Here is a 15,439-nt window from a genome sequence, read left to right on the forward strand (position 1 = left end):
GAGGTTTGCTGAAGGGATGGCAGGCTCGCCAGTGAAGTGAAAGGAGAAAAGGTAGTTCAAAGGAAAGTGCCAACTTATAAGCGGAACAAGCAATAAGTAGAGACACCTGACCTGTGGCAGACTCTATTTTATTCAGAGTGGTCTGTCTCCATGGGGGCCTGCTCCTTGGAAAATGTGGCACTGTGCCTGCTTACCACCAACTTGCCAGATAGGGTCCTAGTGACTCTAGCCCTCCTGTGCATCCTAACCAATCATGAAGGGCTGGCTTTCCTCTGGTCAACAGACAGGCCCATGTTGTTGTCTTTAAAAGTGATCACCTGTGGACAACCCTGCCTGATCTGACTGGCAGCTGCACTACAGATATCCTTGCATTCTTAAGGAAAACCACAGCACCAATGTGATGCCTCCTGATGTCTCAGTGTGGGTATCCTGACATCCATAAGCCTCAGGAACACCTGAGTGCCACTGCACTTACAGGAATGGGACCCTGGAGGCAAAGAGAGGGACCCCAAGCCTGGAGCCTCTTTCTCAGAAAGGACGTCCAGCTTTGACTTTAGCTTCTTATCTGGATCCAGATCCTGGACTCCATAGCCACAAGGTGATTTTAGTGGCGTTTCCACACAACGTTGCATGGAGATGAACTGGGATAGCACTATGGAGGAATCTGAATATTCACAACCATCACTGAGGCCCTGAGAGCCTGAGTACTGTTAGACACTCAGGACCACCTAGTGGGGACTCAGGACTCTGAAGGGCTGGGGTGCCAAGGGTTCCTTGTCCTTGGGCTGAGGACAGGAGACTTCCCAAACAAGAGCTTTGTCTGGCTCTTCTCATACAGTGCTGCTCCTGAGATCTTTCTAGAACAGTACTGCAGCACCTCACCTACCATGCACTTCCAGGCAGTGTCAGCTCCTTTGCAATGTCATTGGAAGGGAGCTTCTGGAACTTGCAAAAAGTGTGGGAACAAAACATTAATCCCTTTATTGTTTATATGAAGAAAACATCGAAGGCAGCCACGGTGAATGAAGTCAAAATGCCAGAGCCGTTGACGGTTTTGTTGTGAGGCACTGAGAATTAATTTACACAGGCTGAAAAAATGGTTTTTTAAAAAAAAGGCAGTCTAATTCACACAAGCACATATGTGTGCTCATCTACAAGAATATGTTGAAACAGTCTTCTGTGTTATGGGATTTAGGGCAAATTTTGTTGGCTTTTTAAAATCTGCATTTTGTAAATGCATGTATTCCTATTCACTTCTAACAAAATACACGTGTTTGCTTCTACTTTTTTTTTTTTCATTTTGTTAGGTCTGGTTCTGTTCACTTTTGTTTGTTTGTTTGTTTGTTTTTGGTGGGGGGCAGGGTCTCACTATACTTCTGAGACTAGTCTCAAACTTGAAATGCCCCTGCCCCAGCTTCCCAAGTGCTGGGATTACAAGTGTGCATTGTACCTGGTGCTTAGTCTAGGCTTTTATTATTATTATTTGTTTAAGATTTGATTACTGCTTTTAAAATTTTAGATCTCTATTATTTTAAGTGTATGAGTGTTTTGCCTGCAAGTAGGTAAGGGCATTATGTATGTGCCTGGTGCCTGTGGAGGTCAGAGGGGGCATCGCAGTCCCTGGAACTAGAGTTTCATATGATTGTAAGCCACCATGTAGGTTCTGGGAACTGTACTCAGGTCCTGTACAAGAATCCACTTACCATAGTAGACACTCCCATGCCAGGCCTAAAGAGGACAAAATGACCAGAGGTCAACTGGCTGCAGGGCCTGAGGCAGGGGTCCTGTCCCCTCTTGTGTACTTTCCCCACCCAGGCTGTGAGAATCTTAAATCGGGAAGGAAATAGCTTCTTTATCCACAACTGGCAGAAAGGGGTCCGTCCTCCCACCCACAGAGCTTGTGCTCCCCTTGAAGTTCAAGCAGTGCCTACTCAGTAGAGGCATGCCAACAGGAGTACTGTCTGTGGGACAGCCAGCCCCACAACTGTTCTTTCAGAGGCTTGGACCCAACACTTCTCATCTTCCTGGAACCCACACTTACCTGTAGTTGGGGAGCCTGTCATGGAGTCCAGAGGCATGCATGTAACTTGACTTTTCAGCCAGTATGAAGCCCAGCAAGGACAAGGCCTGAATAAGGCACTCAGGGGTAAAAGACAGTGTTGGGGCACCTGTGTTCTGCCTGCAGCCCCTGCTCTCTCTGGTCAGAACCTGAGCTGCTGAGGGTTCGTCCCCTCAGTGTGATGTTCTCCACTTAACCCATGATGCCTGTACCCCGTCAAGGACCAGGATTTCTCTGGAGTCCCCTCCCAGCATTCCAGCTGCCCACCCATCCTCCTTGCTACAAGCCAGTCTCCACCTTCCTCTCTCTGCCACATCAACTGTAGATCTGGATCGAGTCCATCTCTGGGGAGTTCCCAGTTGCTGGGTCTCCCCCATGACTGCCCTCACCTGCCACAGCAAGGCTAGCATACTTGGGTTAACCAGAAGGCTCCTGACCCCTGGAGATTTTTTCTCATCCTGGACCAGATCATGGACATCACAAGACTGTCTGCTTTTGCGATCAAGAAGCTGTTGGGACAAAGGGTACATTTTCTATTTTCGAATGGTGGACACCTGAGGTCTATGTGTGGAGGACTGGCTGGAGAGAGGAGAGGCAGCTATTCTGAATCAATCATCTAACACCCAGTATGACTAGCCAGGTCCCAAAGTGAGCTGTCCACCTTGAGATGCTGAACCCCTTCATCCCACAATTTGGGGGAGAAGCCTTTCTCCAGATGTGGCATAGTGAATCTTGGATTTACAGTTCAGCCTATGAGAGGCACCAGAGCTGTGCACTGGGAATTCAAGGTGTAAATCAATAAGAATGTAATGGGAAGGGGCCCAGCCCCCAGCTCATCACTCATCCTTCAGATAAGGCTTTGTCTGAGCCACAGGGCTCCCTTGGGACCATTATTGACTGTCCAGGATAGCCCCTGCTCAAGGACACAGGCTGCTCAGAGGGGGCAGAGGGTTGGTAAGGGAATCCAGATGACCCAGAGAACAAATAGGCAGACCTAACTCTTTGTCCACTGTCCCCAGCTCTGCCCGTCGCTGGCCTTGACTCCTGCGCAGTGGGCAGGGCTGTGACAGATCTCCACCTCTCCCAACTTCCTGCCCTGACAGGAATGTAGAGCTGCTCACCACAGGAGGAAGTGTCTTTGTCTGGTAATCAATCACCAGGAACTATACAGAAAGAATGGGAGTGGAGATTTGCTTGATGTGAGACTCACTCACTGGGAGAGAGAAGAGCAAGAGTCGGAAACAATGTGAACCTGTATTCAGGCATTCTGTCCCATGTTCCCCACACACCCCCTCCCCCTGCCTCCACTCTGCTGTGTCCATGCCTGGGAGCCAGCATCCACTCACTCACCTCTTCCCTCCAGCCCAGTGCTGCTCAGCTGAAGAAGGACTTTTTGATCCCACTGGTGGGTACCCACAAGAGAAATGCACCACCAGCCCATGACCAGGTACAGCATCAGCCCTAGTCCAGGCCTGGTGTGGGCTCCCCCCAGGGCCCACTAGAGGAATGATGGTACTAGCTGGCCATCTCCTTTGTCCACGGTTTGGAGTGTCACTTACAAAGTACACTGGACCCATTAATGTTAAGATATTCGTAACCAGGACTTTGATTACACTTAAGGCAGTTGAAGCATCTGTTTTTACTCGAATTATCTATTACCCTGTCAGGGACCTGCTTTTGTATCAGACTTCCCATCTTAGTAGACTTTTTGTTAAATAGGAGCAGATAGTCTATTTCCTAGTGTTGTGCCCTCTCCTCTAACCCAGGGATGCGGGAGTGCTTCAGCCGTGTCTTCTGGTGAAGAACCGCAGAGCCACAAGGATGACTTCCACAAGATTGGTGAATGAAATCTGTTACCACAGTGTCACTTTGGGATTACAGTCTCCCTTTATCTGCTGATTTCTGACTGACAATGAGCTGTGGAGAAATTCCCACTCACTCTGAAAGCTGCTGAGGCAAACCATCCCAGAAAACACCAGCCTTGTGCTGCTTGAAGCACCAGCCTTGCTATTGTAATGTTTAAAGTTAGCAGCAATCATTTAACTTCTGCCTTACAGGCTCTGAGTCCCAGCCATGCTCAACCGGCTGACACTAGACATTCATTCCTCAACATGGGGAGACGAGCCTCCCCTAGAGGACACTCCAGCCCCCTCAGCAGCTCTTTGGGAAAGAATGTGCAGCACCAAGGTCCCAGTTCTTTCCCCCTCAGTGGTTGGCGGGAACCAAACCATCCACTGAGTCATCTGCTTTTTTGGTCAGACTTGTGTTTTGCGCTGTGTTTGGAGGACACAAACGAGCTGGCAGAATGTGTTAGACCTGTGGCCCACAATCCCGGCACAGTACAAGACTCTACTTTCCACACAACTTTTGTTTTTTGCAAGTTAATATTTGAAAAATATTTTTGCAGCTATCTTACTGTTGAGATGGGATCATTTCTGTTGTAATTTAAAGTATTTTTCTCTTTCTGAAATGATCTTGAAGACAATTCTTCAAGATGAGAAGTATAGGAATGCTGTGTTTTCTGGAAGGACTTACATTTCCGGATACTATTTCTCCAGGATCTTTCTAGGTCATCAAATCTCCAAAAATGCTTCCCATCTCCCAATTTTATTTATTTCCCTGTGTGTTTTGACTGTTATATCTAAGTTTCTTTCTACATATGTATTTATCTACCCATCCACCCACTAATCCATCCATGCATCTACCTACCCACTGACCCATCTGTCTGTCCACTTAACTTACCTACCAACCCATCTATTCATCCATCCATCCATCCACCATCCAGTTACCCACCCACTAACCCATCTATCCATCCAACCCATCTCCTAAGCATCTATCCACAACCCATCCTTCCACTCACTTCTGGACTTTCCCAGAGAATCAGAAGAGGAGCAAGACTGTCTCCACACTGTCCTTCTAAGGCAAACCTCTTGCCAGTGATGAAGAAGCAATAGGAAGTAGATTAACCAACATTGCATAAAGACCATTACCGTTCCCACAGGACAGTCGATGAAAGAGCATGGCGTAACTCCAGTTTCACACATGTCCAGGGCATGCAGGAAGCACGTTAGCGAAACCATGCCATCTACTGCATATTTTCCTAGGTGACTCTCAGGCCATATTTTGGCTTCATTTATTGCATTTGATATTCTCTATTCACCTTTTCCTTGGTCTAAAAGCAAATAAACTTATAAAGAGAATTATATTGCAGTTGGGAAATTATAACAAAACCACACTGGTCTCTTATAAGTATGGTTTTCTTGCAATAATTTAATGTTCTTCACTGTATGTAGTTACCAAATGGTGCCACATGTTACTGATGGGCCTTTAACATTTCTAACTCTAAGATTAGTTCACAAGTTTGGATTAAGTTTAAGAGCAGACCAACAAACATATATAAGATTGACTTCCCCCAATATCCTACCATAATCTGAATTTTGAGACTGATACACAGTTAAACTTTTATTCTTGTTGTTACATGGAACTATGTGTAAGAATAACACAGTAGGAGGGGAGAAGCATGTCCCTGCTCCTGCTTTCGCTATGTCTTAGGACTTGCCTCAGTAAGAGTGGATGTTTCCTGTTGGGACTTTGGCTCGGTTCTGCCCTGTACTCTCTAGTGAAGTGGGCTCAGCCGTCTTGGCTTGTTCTTAGCAAACAGCAACTTGCAGAATAAAGATGAGCACTTGTTCTGGCCAGTTTGCTGTGCAGATGTGAGGACACGGGTTCAAGCAAGGTTTGCATGCTTCCGCTAACGCAAGTTTCCTCTTCCTGACTTTTATTATTCACCCCGACTTCCAAGGAACTTTAATGTTGTTGTTGTTATTAACTTTTTGAACCAGATTTAGATGATTTTTGTTAAGTCTAAGACATTTTCATCTTGCCCCTTGGGTGTTTCTTTCATTTGTTTTTAATGGCGAGTGGTTCTCCCTGGCTTCTCATCTTACTTTGTATTTGGTGTCAGGAGAATGGCAGCCAGTACAGCTTCTCTCTCCTATGGCTACTTCCCAGCAAAGCAGGCATCTCACAGGAAACAGGCAGAGAGAAAGTGGCTCCAAGTAATTCTCAATCGAACCAAGTTTAATCAGCAACTCAGTATGCTATAGGCATTTACATGAACTCAACAGGCTTGATATGGAAAAAAATTTAAAAAAAAATATGAGTCATGAGTTACCCAAACCACTGGTAAGGTCTAAGACCTTGTTTAGTGAGAAATCTAGGACAATTTGGAGAGCCGAGAGTCTGACGATCCATCTGCACCAAGGTCCTGGCAGGTGATAAGCAGCCTGATAACCAAAACCCTCTCAGCCTTGTTCCCATCAGTGAGAATCGTAAGAAATGGGACCCTAGCATGTATTTCCTAATAGAGCCCAAGTAAGACAATGCTAAAAAGATTTCCTACCTCAAATGCCGAGTTACTCTTACAGGTTACAGAAATAAGATACAAGGACCAGGTCCCCTCCTCTCTTTTTGTGACATCTCTACTATAGCTTGGAATATGCTTTAAATAACATTTTTCTCCCCTGCTGGGAGGTAGCATCACCTATTGTATCTCTTCTTCCTTGTCCATTTGGAGCACAGAATCTCAGGCTTACAGAGGACCTATAATACAACTAGGCAGACACATTGCAAAAGCACATACTTTCTCAGATTCCCAGATAAACAAGTGACATTAAGACTTAAGACTAAGGGGAAGGAAAAATATAGAAATATCTTCCTTTTATGTTGGTAAAATTTTGCAAATATAGGGATTATTCTGGCCAAGGAGTCCAATGCATGACCTAAATAGTGTCTTTTCTGGATGGTTTTATAAACAATCATTTTAGCTCTTCTGGTAAACCGTCTGCCTGTTATTCATACAAGTTTCAATGACAATCATGATAATTTCTTTAATTAAACAGGTGTAACCTGTACCCACACATGCTGAATAATTAAAGTTCAATTCTACTGAATGCAAATTTAGCAGAGACAATGAGAACACCTAGGAGAAAATGTTATTACATTTTGTTACAGTAAATGTGGTAAAGGTTAATTTCCCTCCACATCCAAAAATAAATACATAAATAAAAGTCCCATAGAAGAGAGACAAATCAGCCAGTAGAAAAATTTACACACTATAATCAGTAAGGGGAAAACAAACCAAGAGAGATTCAAGCAAGACAAAAATGTGTTCAGTGTGGAATCTTTTGAAACCCATTATATGATAACCTTTGGAATCATCTGAACTTGGGGCCAGGAAACCCTGATATGATGGCCATTCCACTGTGAGAAGTATTCACTCTTTTATCAGTTCTATTGAATCTTAGGGATAAAGTTCTAAAATATAAGAGTTTCCAGATCTGTAAGACCCATTTCTGATTGAGAGGGGTGGCTTTAAAAGTACCACACAGAACCTTCCAGAATAACCAACCCATGGCATTAGTTGCAACTGAATGCCTTGAATTCGTGGCTGATCAAGAATTTGAGAAATCAAACTGAGTTCTTCTGAAACTGCAAGCCACGTATGGACGTGTCAGGTGCATTTGCTCGGACCCACCCTTAATTCCCTACTGACTTCAGGAAATAGCTTCACCCTTTTCCCTCAGCCAGATTTACTGCTCTATTGCCAGCCCGGCTTCCACTCAAATATGCAGAGGGGTGTTCTGTCTTATAAACTTTTCCTCACCTAAGAGAAGACTTGGGGTTTGTCACAATGCCAAGCAAGAGATTTTCAAACCAATATCACGCATGAGACAAGAACAGCAGACAGAAGATGAACTTCCTTATCTCGGCAGTCACGCGATGTGGAGATGCAAAGTGACCTGGTAGGCCAACTCCACTCCTCTCACACCTAGGGTTCAGGACTGTTGGTAGGAGTGCCACACAGATCTGGAAAAAAGAGTAACGGTGTCACTAACCAGTAAATCCCAGGCCACTGAGCCATTTTCTCTCCTCAGAAAGTCCATGCCGGCGGCAGCATATTTTAAAGATTTTCTTATTAAAACATATAAATATGTGGAAAATTAGTAAGGAACATATTTCTAACACCTACATGGATCCCAAGCCCAGCTTCCATGGGCCAACCCTACTGTCCTCATCCCATCTTGCAGTCCTTTTTGAGCAAGCATCATTCAAGGCCTCCACAGGACTGGGAGTATTTAAGGGAGATGTATGCAGGGCATTTCACAGTCAGAAAGGTGTGGATGGTGCCTAGGGAGGCACTAGCTACTTTGATTCACATTACTTCCCTTTTGAAAACAAGGGTAGCAGTTCTATTTAAGAAAGGCTGTGAATTACTTTAGCTACATAGTCTTTATAAGTCTCCCCTCTTGGGTTGAGAAATCAGACAGAACTGAAGATTCTTGCTCACTTAAATGCCAGCTAGCCATTCCTAGATACTTGCTATCTTATACTACAAGTTGTTAATATGTTTCTAAAGGTTGTTATTGGAAATTAGCACAGTGATCAATATAGAATATATTTATTTATGTTCCCAAGTAGATTCGTACATTTCTAGGATACACTGTAGCCACTCACAATCCATAGCGTTATGCCCTCCACCTTTATGGGCACAGTTGTATTTTTCAGTCATAATCTATATTATATCATGGTTTTAGTCATTTTGATGTAAGATATCAAAGAGACTCTCTGGAGATGCAAGGGTTGCCCCAGAAGACATCATTGGAGAAATCTTGTGAAGTTACTTCCCCCACCCCTTTTTCTTTTGTCTATGAAAAAAAAATTAGAAGAATAAGCCTGACTCCTCTGCCATACACCATGAGTAGAGTGTGCTCATTGGTCCTTCTGCCTAGTGCATGGCACCACAGTGGCACCTACAGATCCAGGCAGTGCCTTCCCTCAGTGAGATCTTCCTCACCCATCAGATGGCAGCAGTATTTACGAGATTCTCCCTGCTATGGCACTTCATAATTCAAACATGGCCACCCTGAGATGTAGACGGGTCTTTCCCAGCAATCCCCATTTATATCTGTGCATGAGGGTGAATGCCTGAGCCTTGACATGTTGAAGAGCCAGTCTGGCCTCATCTGCTCTGCTACAAAGAAAGGAAGATAATCTAGACAAAGCAGGAAAAGGAAAAACTCATATATACAGTGTATTTGTTAGATATGGAAAGTAAATGTCCAGAAAATCTCTAGTTATAAAAACATCTATTTTCTAAATAATTTTCTAAATAATTATTTATCTCCCTGTGACTAATGGACAAGCATTCCCCAAGTTCTCAGGATGGCAACTTACCCCCACATACCCCATCCTCACATACACACATAGATACAGGACACAGCCCTGAGACATGGTTTACATTGCTGAGATAAGGCAGTGGCAAAGCTGTAATGTAACATAAGACACGCTGAATCTCTGAAATCCAGCTGGTACCCTGCTCTGGTAGAAAGGCCACTATACTGTGTTGTAGATGACATGTCAAGGCACCAAGAGTTTTTCTGTGAAATGAAAGAGTCACATTTCATGCCATGGGTGTCTGAAGCCATCCCATGTGTTAAATCACAGGAGTAGCATACCTTTGCTACTCAGTCACTAGAATTTATTTGTTAATTTGTTTTTCTTGAAACAGAGCCCATGTGGCCTAGGTTAGCACTTTCCTCCACCTCTCCTCTCTTCTCTCTCTCTCTCTCTCTCTCTCTCTCTCTCTCTCTCTCTCTCTCTCTCTGCGTGTGTGTGTGTGTGTGTGTGTGTGTGTGTGTGTGTGTGTGTCCTGGAGGTCAAGCACAGGTAACTGTACATTAACCAATAACTACTTCATGAATATATGTTACATACAAGATTCTATCTTGAGAATAGGGAAAACACTTACCTATTGGTTTTAGGGAGACAAAAAATTATTTAGAGAATAGGTATTACTAGAACTAGAGATTTAGCTGGTAGTTTGACATTTTTATTATTGGATTTTATTTTAATTTTTTTCTGGCAATAATTTATGTCAGTCTGTATTCTATCTTGCTTTCATGGTAGCTTTCTAGGGAGCTTTGCCTCTGTTAAACACTAATTTGTCCCCAGTTTTTGATTTCCATATAAGCTGCTGTATCCATCATAAGCTTTGTGAAGGAGCCCAGCCTGAGAGAGCTCTGCCCACCATGCCAGGGCACAGCAGTGCCTTTGACTTTGCATAGCCCAGCTGCTGTTAGGAAGAATCGAAAAGCAAACAAATGCATAGTCATCTAGTGTTGGCTTTCACGTTAGCAGCTCTATACAGCTTTTAGGTTTATTATCCAGGGCTATAGTTTCCATTTTTATTTCCATTACACCTATACAAAAACTGGAGAGAGGGTGCTAATATTACTGAAACTGAGTCATATCGCTGAACCTGGGAACTGTCTTCCCCAAGAAGCTTAACTGAGAGACAGTGACTCCCAAAGACAGAGGCAAACACCCCCACCTCAGGTCTTTCTGGAATGCTTGGGTGTTCATATAATCATTTATGGTGTCCATCACAGGTGACTATGGCTGGTTCAGCTGTTTACAAGGAAGACTAGCAGATAGATTTCAAACCCTGCCCATCATATATGTGTTAATGTCTGACACACACCTATTTCAGCCAAACTGATTGAAATACCTCAAAAAGCATTTCTTTGGGAAATATGGCCATGAACTTATGTGAATGTTATACTTCTGTAATTAAATAACTATATAAAACATCTCAGGCTGTTAAACAATCTTCTCTATCATTTTCCTGAATTTTTCTACAAGCTCCCTTTGGAGTGGAATTTTGAAAGCAAGCTTATTGTCTACCCAGAGTAAGAAAACTTGAATTATCTTGTTAGTGGGTTTGTGGCTCTTTTGTCTAGAAACTTCTAATGACATTAATATGTAGCTACAAGCACATATTTGAGCATCATGTTTGATGTGTCATTGCCTGTGTATATTCTGCTGAATTTGATATCAAGCTTCTGCATGGCTTACAGAGCACTGCACTGGGCTAAACCATTGTCTTCATATAAACGCATTCATTTTCTTAAGGATGTCTAAGAGACCCTGCTCAGCAGGCTCAGCCCATTCTCGTCTCTGTATAAACATGTGGAACTAGAGCAGAGGTTTGTACAAGCACACTGAGGAGGGCTGCCTAGTAGTCAGGGGCTTTACTTTGGCATATAGTAGATGACCTTCTGTTCATTATTTTCCTAGCTTCTAAGTGGGCATACGTGTGTCTAAAAATATAAAGCAAGTGTTATTTAAACATGTTGGGACAGAAAATAAAACTTTTTAGATGAAGATACTCAGGGGAAAAGAACCTGGAAAAAAATATCCAAATAACCCCTAACCCAAACAAGCAACAAACTTAACGACTCTTCTTTCAAAATAAAAACCCCACCTTCTGTTGTTAGGACAAATATTTAAGCTATGAAAGGCACATCCCTTCCTGGACCAGGATATAAAAATCTAACATCCATGGCTTTGGGGTCACCCAGCTCTGAAAATCAGTGGTAAAGTCAAGCCTAAATTCTTTGAAAAACAAAACAAAACAAAACAAAAACAGAGAAGGAAAGTCAGCAGGAAACTCTGGCTTGGGCTTTTGTAGCTCTCCTTTCTGGCACAGGGGTCTGGTCCCCAGTAGCCTGTGTTAGAGCTGGGCTGGCAGTGAGACAGCCAGGCTACCTTGCCGATGAGCTGTGCAAGGCTGAGTGAGAACGGGCAAGTGAGGCTGGGAACATGTATTACATCAGACACAGTACCTGATTTTTCACTGCACAGCATATCAGCTAGATGGTTTGCCTCCTGGGCGATAAGTGCGAATATCTCATCCTCATACTTTTCAATGATGGCTTCACACTGCAGAAACACAATAGCAACACGTGTGAGCAGAGACACATGGGCAGGGCCTCTTATTAGTGCAGACTTAGCAACATTCTAGTAGTTGAACACAGGAAAGCATGTAGCCAAGGAGGTCCATTTTCCTTGGCCCCTTTGGTTTGATACACCATTTCATAAGAGTAACCTTCGTCCAGGCATGCTAATTGTATTATTTTCCTGAGACTTAACTAAATGATTACTCTGTTGCAAGACCTCGGAGGAGGATAAGGAGGAGGAGCAGGAGGAGGAGGAGGAGGAGGAGGAGGAGGAGGAGGAGGAAGGAAGGAAGGAAGGAAGGAAGGAAGGAAGGAAGGAAGGAAGGAAGGAAGGAAGGAAGGAAAATGTTTGGCTATGTTTGTTTCTCTTCCTAAAGTTTGGAGTGCAGCAGGCAGAAGTAACAGAAAGCTTTCTTTTCCTGTACTTCAGCATTTTAAAGAGCACATTTCCTGGAAATGTTTAAACCAATTCTCTTCCAATTGAACATAGTAATCCAGTTTGTGGTTTGAAAATGTGAAACAACCTTGTTCCTCTGCCTTCAGAACAAAGCACCTGCCAGGTGCTGCAGAGCTCTGTGCTTGCTTGCCTTGCTGCTCAAGGTACAGTTCTCTGTAGACCCTTTAGGAACCTAGCTCAAATCTTGGGTTTGCTTTCCAGAGCAAATAAAAAATAAAAATAAAACAAGCTGACACTTCAGGCAGGAGGAAGCACAAAGTTATCATGGGATCTGAAAGTGTTAAGTTTTGTGTGTAGTGTTATCTATCAAGAACTACCAGGCGGCCTTTTTTGGAACTCTGAGGTTACTTATTGACGACCATCCACTGGAGACTTGTAAACCATCTCTGAGTTCATTAAACAAGACTCTAAGATTTTAAAATGGTATTTAAAAATATTTAAATTCCACCATAATGTGTTTATTTAAAGCCGGTGAAAGACAAACACACTCACATCCACATCCGGGTTCCATGGGGCTTTTAGCCCTGAATCATTGCCCTCACTTTTTAATTAAAATGAAATCTCCAAATGTCAGCTACAGCCCCATGTTGGGGCTGAAGCATGCCTGACATTTTGGCCACTGTGTGAACTTAATAAATTTTTTAACAAGGCCTGCCCATCACTGTGTGATTCTACAGCGTTAAGGGGAAATATATTTCAATGTGTTTTTGCAAGGCACACCCTAGTAAGACAGAGGTCAACTTTTTGTAAAATCAGCTTTAGCTCTTGAGGCCAAGCCTTGGTGTAGCCTAGCCTGAGCTACAAAACTTGAATTAACCCTAAGAAAACACTCTCCTCGAAAAGTCTGTGGAGGTGAGAGAAAGGATTTGGGGACCACTGCTCCAACATTTATCTGTACATATTTGTTAACGACTTTTGTCCTCCATTCGGATTTCAGCCTAGAAACTGCAACCTCTGCTTTCTTAGGCAACCAGAAAGGCTGAGCTCACTCCACATCAGCAGAACACCTAGACAAGCAATGTGCAAATGGTGCCATGTCCCCAGGACAGGGGACACCCTTCAGCTTCCCTACTGATCACTGAAGCATGCCAGGACCCCTGAGATGTTTCACAAGCCAAGGCACCAAGTGTTCAATGAAGACTTAAGCAGTGGGGTAGCACAGGACACCAGGGCTTGTGAATGTCCCTTACTATCCACTGCTCTCAACAACTCAAGAGTAGCTACAGGAAGGATAGGTGGACCCCAACAGCCTCTTAGAAGGGGGCTTACCGCGAATTTCAAAGGTCTGAAGGCATCGGAATAAAAGAAGAACTTTTTATATTCTTTGTATATTTTGTCTCCCTTCCTCGGAGCATATCTCCTGAAATACTTCTGCTTGGTCACTGGGTCGTCCTCCAGCTGGTAATCGTTCATTCGTACACACACTTTATCCAAAAGGTCGATGAGGAACGCCTCGGACTGGGCCAGGGGAACCTACAAGAAGAACAGAACCAGCCAGGACACTTGCCCACGCCCACGCGGGTCCTATGAACGAGTGAAGGGACGGCTTCCCGCAGCCGCATCATTCTTTATGCAGCTTAAAGAGAGCTTAAATTCTAGCGAGAAAATAACGTGCTTGACAGTGGGCAGTAAGAGATGGAAAAATCTACAAGCGGTACTTGTAGATATCATTTTTAAAAAGTTGTTGAGTAGAGGATGAAGCACAGAAAATGGGAGGAGAGGGGAGCGTCAAGAGCGCATCAGTTCTGTGGGGAAGCCACACTTCTGCCCATCCCGCGTCGCGCTGTCCCCCTCGCCTTCCGGACTTCTCGAGGAGGGTTTGCGGGGTCCATAGCGAAGTAGTCATGGGCAGAAGGACCCAGGGCGCCTCTCATTGACCTCGGCTACCTCTAGGAACAGCGGGCGCGCGTCCCGGGAACCCTCTCCTTCCGGGACCTGCCGGGGCGCGCAGGGCTCCGTGCCACCACCTCCGCCCCGGGCGCGGGTCAAAGAGCACCCCGCGCCCTTGGAAACCGAGACAAAACCTGGTACGGCGTCTAGACGGGTCAAGGTGCAGGAGGCCGGGTCCCTGCGGCTCCTTCCGGAAGGGGCGTGGAGCCGCCAAGGGCGCTCGGCGGGCCGCGGCTTTGCGCGCTTTCTCTCTCTCTCCACCCTCTGCTGATCAAAGAAGGAAGTTTGCATGACAACTGCGCTGAAAGGGGCTGCATGACAAATGAACTCGGTTTCTGCGTTGTTGATATATCCAGCCCCCTTTGTCCCCTTTCACACACAGTGTGAACCCTTCCGGTGCCAACGACTGCGCGACATTCACTGGCGCGCTTGGGGCGCACAAAGGGTCCCGACGTTTCCCCGCCATCTGGCCGCAAAGCCGATCCTCAATTAATATGAAAGCGCGGGCGGCGGAGCCCGAGAGGATCACCCCCAGATCGCCGCCGCCCCCAGCGTCTACCAGGAACCGACCCCAGGCGCGCACTTTACGCAGAGCTCAGGGATGGAGCGGGAGGACCGCGCCCGGTCACCTCCCCGCACCTGATCCGGCCCAGGCCACCGAGAACTCTCAAGGCCCTGGCCTCGCAAAAGCAAATTAATTAAATGCGTCTGCGAATAAGAACACTCCACAGCAGGTGTCAAGATTTTTTTCCAAATTCACTAAATTAAAAAATAAATGTCTACAGTGAAAAACCAAGATTCTACAATGTCACTTTCAAATACAAAAGGCATTTTTATCTGTGCTTTTCAAGCTTTATAAATTGCAAAGAAGAAATTCAGAGGTTTACTGACACAACTGAAAATCGAGTAGCTGATGACACTCTGGTAAACTCGGAGGGGCCACTGGGAAAGGCGCGAGATGGCCAAGGTGAATTCTTACATGGAAAAACTCAAAGCAGTTCTTTCATGTAACGAGGGCCCGGGCTTTCAGAGATGCCCGAGTGTTGAGCATCTCTCCTTAACTGTTACATAAAAGTGTCAGTTTATAGTTGTCCACAAAGCAGGATTTTAAGTCACTGCGAAAGAGGGTCGTTCATAAAAAAAAAACTAATAGCAACTAGGAAATTCACTCTCTCCTTCCCCCTCCCATCAAAAAAGCAAACAGGCTATGTGTGGGGGTGGGGCAGGGCCTTG

At 44.8% G+C, this 15,439-nt stretch overlaps 1 protein-coding gene across 2 annotated transcripts in view; it reads right to left on the reverse strand.

The window, feature by feature from the left end:
- Nucleotides 1–5,313: 5,313 nt before the first annotated feature.
- The window catches only part of Cnpy1 (canopy FGF signaling regulator 1), a 60,965-nt gene continuing 50,839 nt past the window's right edge, over nt 5,314–15,439 (reverse strand). Inside the window, exons 1-4 of one of the 2 annotated variants that reach the window (XM_031380249.1) lie at nt 14,204–14,745; nt 13,586–13,789; nt 11,746–11,842; nt 5,314–7,927 (exon numbers count right to left, since the gene is read on the reverse strand). In XM_031380249.1, coding sequence (XP_031236109.1) covers nt 7,890–7,927; nt 11,746–11,842; nt 13,586–13,789; nt 14,204–14,497 — 633 coding nt within the window. In that variant the 5' untranslated portion in view covers nt 14,498–14,745 and the 3' untranslated portion in view covers nt 5,314–7,889. Of the gene's footprint in view, nt 7,928–11,745; nt 11,843–13,585; nt 13,790–14,203; nt 14,746–15,439 lie in introns of those variants that run through there. The other variant, XM_031380250.1, reaches the window with a different exon arrangement.

The sequence above is a fragment of the Mastomys coucha genome, unplaced genomic scaffold, assembly GCF_008632895.1.
Source record: "Mastomys coucha isolate ucsf_1 unplaced genomic scaffold, UCSF_Mcou_1 pScaffold19, whole genome shotgun sequence".
In the NCBI taxonomy this organism is placed as follows: domain Eukaryota; kingdom Metazoa; phylum Chordata; class Mammalia; order Rodentia; family Muridae; genus Mastomys; species Mastomys coucha.